Source organism: Aspergillus viridinutans (assembly GCF_018404265.1).
Source record: "Aspergillus viridinutans IFM 47045 DNA, scaffold_7, whole genome shotgun sequence".
NCBI lineage: Eukaryota > Fungi > Ascomycota > Eurotiomycetes > Eurotiales > Aspergillaceae > Aspergillus > Aspergillus viridinutans.
In genome coordinates this window covers 2,161,200-2,171,970 of record NW_025091223.1, presented here as the reverse complement: position 1 = coordinate 2,171,970, position 10,771 = coordinate 2,161,200, and the positions used below count along the sequence as shown (strand labels likewise).

Sequence of the window (10,771 nt, the reverse complement as noted above, 5' to 3'; positions counted from 1 at the left end):
CCTTCTAGACCTGTATTTTATCTCTAGAATTTATTAATAAAAATAATAAATTATAAGCACTATATACTAGTGTATATAGAAATTATATATAGTATAGTAAAGAATTATAATATACTTTCTACCTAGGTAAAGCATCTCTCTAGAATACTAAACTAGATATATATCTCTCCCTCTCTTAATTAATATTAGGTATAGCTAATATATATAGTCCTATTTTATAGTAAGATAGCCTTAGAGTAATTAATAATAGAGAATAGGTTTAGAATTAGCTAATTTCTATAAGTTAGGGACCCTCTAGAAAATCTATAGTATCTTTAACTACTCCTTCTAAGAGGTCTAAGCCTATAATTATAGTATTCTCTTCTACTATAAATAAAGAAGTTCCTCTTATTAATATTAAGAAGCCTACTTTCTATTAGTTAGGTTATTATATAGAATCTACTTTAACCCTATTATCTAGCATAAAGCACCGCCAGACTAGTATTAATAAGGCCTAGATATAGGAGAATCTTATATTTTTTATAGGATATAGTCCCCTACCTACTCCCTCTAATAATCCTTTTATTTTAAGTATAGTACCTATAGTAGAGGCTACTACTACTAATCTTTATTTATTCTTATTTTATACTAGTATTACCTTCTTTCTTAGTAATCTAGAGAGTAAACACCCTCTTACTTTAAGTAGTGAGCCTCTAACTCCTTTAATAAATAAGAGAAAATATTATATTTTATCTATAAATCCTTTACCCACTTTAATTAAATATTAGAAGAAAAATCCTCTTAATAGTAATATCCTGCCCTAGCTAATTACTAGAGATATTTAGAATAATTTATATAAGCTCTAGGCAGCACACTATAATCTAATTTATTTTAAAAAGATATTTAAAAAATAGATTAGGGTCCTTACTAAGATAGAGGCTATAAAGTAAGCTACTTTTAATAAAAGTAAAGAGAAGTTAGATAATCTTAATATAGCTCTTTAGAGTAAGATTACTTCTACTATTAAGAAGAATATTAAAGATAATCTTAATAACCTATAGGCTAAGATAGAGACTAAGATAGTTAAGTATAGCTTTTATTAATAAAGTTAATAAAATTAAGAAAGCTAGATTATTTTACTAATATCTCTTTAGAATTAGTTATAGTATTTTTTTAGCTAGTTTCTTTTATATTTAGCTATTTTTAAGTAGTTTTAACTTAATTTAAATAGGTCTTTTTTCTTCTATCTTAATATTCTTATAATACTAGACAACTTATCCTTCTCTAATTACTCCTAATAAGTTAGAATTATTACTATAAATAGTCTATTAAAGTCTATATCTCTCCTACTAATATCCTATTAGGTTTAATTATTCTTTAATAAATTATATAGTATTCCCCTATTTAGCTTATTATCTAAAGAAGTTAAATTAATTTTACTCTAGTTACTTTTTAGAGTTAACTTCTTTTAATAGTATATAGGTTAGCTAGTTCCTATTATAAATTTCCCTGAGTACAGAAGCAGCATACTTGCCTTTGTTAGCATGCTGGATAGCGAGTCTTGCAGTTCGACTTACGAGATCCCCTGAGGTCTCAACAGCACATGCCAGTTCTTCAAGCTTTGAGGGTATCTCCGATTGGACCTGGTTTTAAATGATGAGTATGCCGAAGAAGCGATTTTTCTCTTTTACATACCGATGAGCTGTTGTTATTGCCCATGTTGGCAAAGTGGGATTGCTCATGGATGTTCGCTACCTTGACTTCCGTGATAATAACCACTTGGGGATGCATGGAACTCTTTACCCCTCTTCTCAGGGGCGTTGACCGCCCCGTGATTAGTAAGTATTCCATGTCCCCCCTGTCTCCCAAGACATCCTCTGGTAGAGACAGATTGCCCCAATGACTCTAGCGTACATCTGAGATTGACTGTGATGACTGACTGACCGTGGCCCGCTTGCTGGTCATCACAGTCAAATTATATGAGAAGCTCGGCAACACATCCATTATCATATTCTTCCACGCTTGCTCATGGCGACTGGCGTGGCGGCTGGCCACGTGAAATGCAGCATAGAGGGGCAAGTTAATTACAGACGAAAACAGAATCATTCAATGGGGGCACTGGATAGATGGTTATAAAGACACACAGTGTCAAATAATGACCATAAGGCACGGCTGGTACTAGGTGAAGGCGAAAATAGAAAAAACAAGGGCGTCACGGCAGGAACAAATGTCATGGCAAATGTAGTGCTATAGAAATCTCAAGATTCATTGAACCCTTCAGATGTGGCCCAATCTGTGCTTGGCTGATGGAGCCCTCAAGTCCTTTGTACTGATTAAACTGTGCTGATTTTGCTTTTATTCCATATTACTATGTTCATTATACGAAACTGCTAGTCATTATAAACTGCCTGTAGTTACTACAGCAATATAAATAATGTTTTCTCCCGGGATGCAAAGTCTCAAATTAGTTTAACTAAATGCAATGGCTCCCTTTGTATACATCATCATATTGATATGGGCGGATAATTTTCTTGTATTAGTCGCCTTGAACTTCTGCTTCAAGAAAAAGCACCTTCCTGATCCTGAAGCTTCTATTGCCCTTATTGATTATCCCCATCAAGAGTAACTTGGATTTTGTATGTCCCTTCTAGGCATGAATACAAACTCAAGTACTAATCCACTAGAAGGAAACCAGGAAGCGGCAAAATACGGCGTGCAGAAAGGGGGCTGATAAAAGTAAAAACAAAAACAGAATCTAGTAAAATTCCTTTCGGAAAGCCCATGTACATCGACATCTAACACGTCGGCACGGGGTGAAGCTCACCTCAGAGGCGCAGAAAGAAGTTGAGAGAAACTCCCGGTGTCAATAGTTGCTGAAGACGGCGAGGGAGCAAAGAGGCACCTTTAACTTAACACTCATGCTTAGAAAGCAATAATAAAAGATAGTTTTGATGACAGTTGACGGATGAGATGCTCTAGGTGTGGTTAATCCAAGTTATGAATCAGACACAGTTCATAAACATACAGAGTTTCTTTCCTTTTTTAGGCACCCGGGCCCTTCTTTCTACAAGACTTTCAATTTCGGATGCATGCCCGGCTGGCTGTGGCGCTTCTGCCAACAAACACATTTCCAGAATTACTCTATGACGGCAATTAGGAGGCTTAATAGAAGAAATTAAACCCCTCAGGCGCCATGATCAGTTACTTTTTCATGCGCTACATCCAGGGTATGTTCTGAACAGGGGAATAGTGCCCCAACTAGGTATAGCTACTTCGATATCTCCTGGGAAAAGTAGGTCATGAGTTTGGCTACAGCTGTTCTCTATCCTACTTTGTTCCTATAGTTACATCTTGTCTCGTGCAAATACGAGATGGACCCAATCATGGGCAGTATAATCAAAGTCCGTCATGGCTGGTAAGCTTGTAGAAAGAGCATAACCTGCTGTAGTCTCTTTTGCGCTGCTGCCTCCGGAGCAGCAATCTAAGTAAGGTCTAGAGTAAGGTTATAGTCAGAACCGCTTCACCTATATCAGCCAAGTTCTGCGTGCATTTACCCAGGGAGTAGATTTATCTATTGAAGACTTTTTCAATTTGCTAACTTGCGTTAAGTAAAGGACTCTCTCAAACACCCAATCTATCCTTCCACAAATATCGTAATTTTGCTTCCAGCCTATCCACACTGAGACGTTGATCTGGACAGGTCCCCGCGTAGCCCAGCCTCTTTAGAAGTAAGTTTCTCAAGCGCTCCTCAACAAGATTGATCTCTCTAGATATCTCATCCGAGGGTCTATCTATGTAGTCAACGCGGCGTGGCGACTTCTCTGGATAGAATAAACCGCCATAGTGAAGGAAGGATAGTACTCGACGTTCCAAAGTGCTGAGGAGTTCGTCCTTCCGTCGTTGACGATATGTTCTAGTTGCCTTTCGGTTGCCCTCTCGTTTGTGTCGATTAATGTCTAGAATGTAAGGGATGCTTAGAGAGTCATTAGCGAAGTGTTCCCATATTATATCAATAGACTTACGCGCTCCTAAAAGTGGGGGCGGGAGCAGGCAGAGGGCATTTAACAGCGTGTGCCGGGCTATCAGTATTTTCGCATTCCTCTTCCTTCACGGTTTGGTTCACTTCTAGAACGCTTCTATATCGTGCGGCCGGCGACTTTGGCTCAGACAGAGGACCTTCAGAAAGCTTTTCTGTATGGTTGTTAAGCTTCAGATACCCAAGGCACAAAGGAAGGTGCATATGCCTACCCATTTTAGCTTTATAGAGTCTCTATTCAAGCTTGTCTTCCTCTCTTGAACTCTTAGCCGGTGCTAGAAAGTAGTAGGCGCATAAAACAATAAAGACAAATGGAAACCACATTATATAGAGAATGGAGACAGACCTATGTAAAGAGCTTTTTTGAGCCACATTGCTAGCCCGTTACGTGCTGCGTAACCGGTTATCAAGCTCCTATATATGCCTTCACTGTCGTAGGACGAGGGCCGGGGCTACACGCCAAAATTATGATTATCACTGCTAGTCTCTTGGTAAGTAAAATAAAAGGAAGTAGAACAAAGATTGAGTTCTAGCTAAAGGAATTTGCCCTTTAGTCGTGTCCAATAATCTCTTCTCAAACCTGTCCAAAGCCTTCTGAACACACTTCAGCTGAGTCTCAACTACATCCATGTCAAGTTGCTTTTTGAAGGACCCGCCCGATAGAATAAAATAAAACTAAATCTCAAGTCCATCCCGTGAACTAGAAATAATAACCCACTCATTTCTGATAATGGTAGCGCGGTACTTGTAAAATCGTACCAGCTGAGAGCCTTGACGACAATGTCAGCCTCGCTTGAATGTGGCTAGGAAAGAAACGTACCAGATTATGGATCCTTGCTATCTTGCTGAAGCAGTACAGACAGAGCAGTCTTCTTTCTTGCAAGGATATCTCAGCTTCTGAGGCTCCCTTGGACTCAATCCCTGGCAATCAGAACGGCGACATGGAAGAACATGGCTATCTTCATAGCCACAACTGTATTTAAGACTAATCTGAAAACACATCTTAAGAAGAGAGAAATGAGAATATTAGCTAAAGTAGTGAACATTATTCAGGCCTGCTCACGTTATTCAGTGTTATGAAATAAGAAAGAAATATATTCTAGCACTTCAAGGTCTGAGAAGAGGTGATCATGAACAGGCAAGACACAATGATAAAAAGGTAACAGTAAGGAGATAAAAAAAGGGAGAGAAATATAACTATATACTGGTTGATGTGTGAGACAAGCTCTAGGCTTCGCTTTGCTGCCATCCTCAGCACCAATTACCCGGCAGAGTGCTCTTCTCCTTTGTTTGATATCTGTTCCTGGAATCCATGACCTTACATCTTTTCCAGGATCATCATTCTAGGTGCTACAAGCTACAGGTCTCTATTGAGGTACGTCCGCACGTCAAGAGTTTGCGTGAACATGCATAGAGGGGAAAATCACAGCATCTGCATCCAAGCCACCTCAAAGAAAGGCCAACCCAAGAAGGTTTTTGCTGTGCAGGGCTAGAGCTGCTCAGCGCACAGGACCCCAATCAACAATTAGTGTGGCGCAGTGCAGAGCTGTCTGGCGAGTCTGGAATCACCTATGAGTACATGCAACAGAGTTAAGCAAAGGACTGTAGTATAAGCATACCTGCAGGTTCAAGCAGCTCCACCAGGTGATCATGCCTGAGCTTAGATTGAGGATGCTGTAGTGAGTTGCCAGGTTTTAGAGGCTCAGGCAGATGCATGTTCATTCCAGAAGGGTCACCTGAGCGTGTGAAATCAAGTTCCTGGATGGACTCCGCCAAGCCCAAGTATAGCGGTTCATATTGTCGTTCATTAATCTGAAGACAATCTTCTTAATTCACCCCATCTGTTGTCTCCAAATACTCCCACACGCCAATAGGGATAAGGGATCGAGCTATCTCCAGATGGTCATGAACAGCGAGCCAGTCACCTGGAGGAACAGAGTCTCCAGAAAGCTGTAGTGGACATTTAATAACGCTCCTGTTGTCGCCCTCGAAAACAGCTTCAAAATTTATGCCCACCAGCCTGCGGTTGAACACTGTGGCTAGCTCTCTGTACTTCTCGAATTTCACTAACAGCGTCTCAAATGCCAGTGATTTGCGTGGTCGAAAATATCCACTTCTCACTGGCACAGGGCTAAAATCAGGATATGGAAATGCCAAATGTGCTGGAGGGGAAGTCGTAGTCGCCCTTGGTAGGGCAAGGCTTTCAGTTTCTCCGGGGGGAGAAGTCACGATGCTGCTAGATTCATTTTCGTCACACTTTTGCTCGCATGTACCTTCTCTGTTGTTGGCTTGGGGTGTATTCCATCTTACACAGGACGCAATGAGTCCGCGCAAGGGTGCGAAAGCGCTTGAAATGATGAAGGACATGACTAGTCAGTGCAACTATCCACCAAGGACCTACGACAAGGCTAGGTATCTTTATACAGTTACAATATTGGCTACGACTTTTGGCCCAATGCAGGCTGCCTCAAGCCTGGCCTATCTAGCATTTGTTGGGCGAGCTTCAAATCACAAGTACAATGCTAAGGAACTCATTTTCACTCCGTAGGTAAATCTGGCGGGCGCACCGGATGGTACACACAGGCTCCCAAATCTTTCGGCTAGAGTCAGGATCCGTGCCATCGGAGGATGACTTGCTGGAGTGGTGATGCTCTTTCTCCAGCTGTGCGAGGATCTACCAATCGGCTTCTATGATGGGGATAGGTAAACACACTCTACATTCTTTGGCTGAAAGCTATCAAGAATTGTGAGATAGTTACGTAGCGTAACTTTCTCATGCTTGCAATATGCCTACCTAACGCATGCGCAGTATCCAATAGGAAAAGGCTTTAGTGTCCATGGTAAATAGTGGCTTGTTGTCATACGCAGTATCCAGTAGAAAAAGGTTTTAGTGTCCATTGTAAATAGCTTTCTTTTGATAGACTTGAACCTCTGGCATTAAGCCACGACGCTAAAGCACCGCCAGAATGTTACGGATGCAGGGATTATTTGAGGATATCTTGTGGCTACAGCTTGTGCCGCCTGCATCACAAAACCCGCTGCTTACTGGTCAGTGCGCCCGCAGACCTGTTGGCCGCAGTTGCTGGTAGTTGCCCATAGTTGTCCGAAGTTGCCTTCAGTTGTTCAAAAGCACTATCTCCGATGATCAATACCATTTGGCGAAGGCTAGTGACGCCTTACAGGCTTTGCGGCGTCCTATGGCTTATACGTCTTCCGAATCTGGTGCCGAGCCAATCCATAATTCGGTGTAAGGTCTGGGCGTTGTTTAAAGGACTCTCCGACTTAGTCCAAGCATCATTGCGGAGGAAGCATCTTCTGTACAAGAGTATCTAGTGGAGAGAGGGAAGACGGGAAGACGGGCAGACGAGCGACCAGACATAGGTTTCAGGAGCAAAGCGCGGTCTTGACCACTTCACTGTCGAAGCCAACATCTAACCGCTTAAATTGCTCTGAAGGCTTTATCACTGCAGCAAGATTTGAGTAGAACTTCGTTTCCTCAGAAGACATCGTGGGATAATTTAAGTTGTTTTGAGGAGAGGAATGATTCTTGTTTTCCTCTTTACTGGTAGGAAGATTTGTGCGGGGTTTGTCAGCGTGGGCCCATAACTAACTAGTTAACATGTTGGGCAGCAAGCGTGTCGAGAGAGCTCACAGCAGCACAGTACCGGTCCATTTTGTGGATTGTGATTGGCTAATACGGGATATTAAAAGTCCGGCTCCGGATTCGACCTGGCCCCAGAAGAGCAGGGCTTTGGTGCAATTTTCTGTGCTCCAATAAAGTTGGCGACAAGTCAGTTGGATTGCAAACCCCCTTTCTGAAAGAAGTCGAACCTGGGAAAACGAGAAGAGAGCAACCAACCGACTGCCTTTGAGTCTATCCATTCATGTCACACTTCACTTTGCTGTTGAAGGCCTTTCTCACCCATTTCAATATATCACCAGCTCGCACCTCGCCGCGACACGATGTCGGACAATACTGATATGGACCACCACCAGTCCGGACTTTCTGGTTATCCAGGACAAGTCTTCATCATAGTAACATTCTGAATGACAGAAGCCCGTGGGAGGTTATTGAACCCTCAAGGGCCCAAGTTCAAGAAATCTCTCGTGCATTATGCGGCAATGGGAGATTGCTCTAAGCTTCTTCACTTCCAAGTCTGTCATTGTACCGGAACGCATGTGACATAATCCTACTATAGAAGTAGCAGATGCTTAGAGGACTCGGTACATCAAACAACTAAGAACATCTAAACAACGATGTACACTTACAGCATAAAAATAAGCAGGCTCCCTCAAAAGGGTGCCCCAGCCCAACCCTTGGCCAATTATCTAAAAGAAGGAAAGACTGTGGCTATGCACTCATAGTGAAACACTTAAGAGTCTTATAGTCTAGACTTTCCTCTAATTAAGTTGCCTGGCTTAGCGCCTGTTGGATTAATGCCCCTCCTTAGGTGAAGCGGTGGTAGATCTTATAAGCCAGCAGATGTGACATGAGCTTGTGACTAATGTGCTGCGCCTGCATCACAAAACCCACCTTACTGGTCAGTGCGCCCGCAAATCACCCAAAGAGGATTGATAGATTGGCCAGCAGGTGCTGGTTGATCATTTGATAGTGAGACTGTATGGTCGAGCGCAAGGATCGAAACGTATTAAGCATGAGATGGGGATCCGAACGCTACGCCGCTCGGTGTTTCGAACATCTTGACCGGTCAAGCGAAGAATGTCAGTTTCTCGACTAATGCCCTTTGCAGCAATTTCATGTCCCTTCTAGCAAAACTCCGACAGATTCCTTCTCAAGCCGGGCCCAGGGAAGCTCTCTGTCCGCCAATTCCCAGAGGGGAGTATGCACTGGAAGAGTCCCATGATAACGCAAGTGTGGTTAGACGCCCAGATGGAAAACGGCGTTATAGTCGCCAGGAAATATAAATTCTGTGTAGATATCTCCTCACAATGGGTTTTACACAACACACGATCATAATTTCCTGTTCAAAGCCCATTGCTCTTCGTCTTAGCTCTAGAGAACAGACGCTACCCTCATAGTCCGAGCTCAACTGACAAGCAGTGTAAGCCCCATTACGCTATATCACCTTGGATACTTTATTGGACGATGCCTCTAAGACTAACTGAAACCCATCAGGGCTTTCGCCTCCAACTTTCCCAAGATCACCATGTGTGACCGATTCGTATATACCACCAAATTCGTCAACTGCACTGCGCAGCCGAAGCATGTCATTATAACCTACGACCCTCAGCCACCATGTGGCAAATCAGACTGTCAGGGATATAAGGATAGGCACATGGGGCAGTCCACCAAAAAAGGAGGAATATGCCCGAAGTGCTGATGGCTGAGTACAAGAAGTTGTAGGCGAGGATATGGAATTTTTTCTATGGCTATAACCGAAACAAGTGAGGGAAGACGCCGGAACTACTTCGAGAATGAGATTTGCTTTCTTCAATCGCTTTATCTATCCATTGCTGTTGTTCCCTTACCGTCAAGAAGGTTCCTTTCCAACGTTTCGTAGCATCTGGATTTGTAGGATATCAGAAACAATATCTTCAGCAGTTTCGTATTGTTGCTTCCAGCACTTCTCAGTGATATGATAGCATGCATGGTCATCAGTGGGAAACTGTCCATTTTGAAACCGTGATGCTATCTCCTCATCATCTTCCAAGCTATCCAATTCCGGAAAAACTTCATGCCCTGTTATGATGAAATAGATTGCGCTACCAAGCGCGAAAATATCAGTTTTCACATCTGCATAATCTCCATGGGCCCGAGGCATGAACGACTTTGAACACTCCCGAGATAGTCCGTCTATCAACGTTTCGCCATGAGCCGACTTTAACATCCCCTGGAAATCCGAAAGCAAGAGGTCAAAGTTATCGTCCAGTAGAAAATTGCGAAGGTTAATATCGCAGTGAATGACGCGTTTCTCGTGTATATATTTGATTGCCTCAGCCGCTTGCTTGCACCAACGCAGTCTTCGATCGAAGGAAATAGTCGGTTCGGACATGATGTAGTCGTAGAGATTCCCATTCGGAGCATACTGCAAGAGTAGGCCAAAATCATTAAGGCCTTTCGAGGCGATGATCTGGGGGTTCTTTCCAAGGACCTCAAGGAGCCGGGCCTCTATTTGAATGGACTCGCGATTGCTGGGGATGCAAGGGTATTTTAGAACCGTTGATTCATCGATGGTCCCGATAAAACACTCTCCGCCGCGACCAATTATCTTCGAAACACCCGGTGGACAATATCGACGAATTTCAACAACTTCAACGTTGGACGGTGGATGGGTGACCAAGTCAGTTGCAGCTCTTGTCACACCGGCCTATATTCGTAAGGATGGAACCCAAGGAGTGGTGTGTACTGGCTCTTACAGTATTTAAACTAGACGAAGAAGATATGTCAAGCACCTCGGTGCCATTTTTTTGCCACTTCCAACCACGCAGAGCTCTGCAGGCGAATCCAAATACAACATTAAACGGGTAGTATAGGGTTTGGAGTGTGGAGAATATTGAAACATAGATATTTCGTGCGATGGAAAACATCATGAAAGGGCCGAAAAACCAATGTTGTTAAATAAATGAAATGAAATGTTTATACACCACCTAAAGAAAGAACCCGCATTTGACATTTAGCAGATTACTGGTTTAGAGCAGTCGTATATATAGGGGGTTGGAGGTCGAAACTCCTCAAATGGATTACGTAATACTTATTCCTAGCGGTCATTGGTTGCACTTAACCACTGTGCCCCT

General features: G+C 42.7%; 1 protein-coding gene across 1 annotated transcript; it reads right to left on the bottom strand.

Annotated features, from left to right (window-relative positions):
• Nucleotides 1-9,507: 9,507 nt before the first annotated feature.
• Nucleotides 9,508-10,029, bottom strand: Aspvir_009160 (uncharacterized protein; the record flags this gene model as incomplete). Its single annotated transcript, XM_043272312.1, has 1 exon — nucleotides 9,508-10,029. One exon carries the CDS (start codon nucleotides 10,027-10,029, stop codon nucleotides 9,508-9,510), a length of 522 nt encoding a protein of 173 aa, XP_043128247.1.
• Between the last annotated feature and the right edge of the window lie 742 nt (nucleotides 10,030-10,771).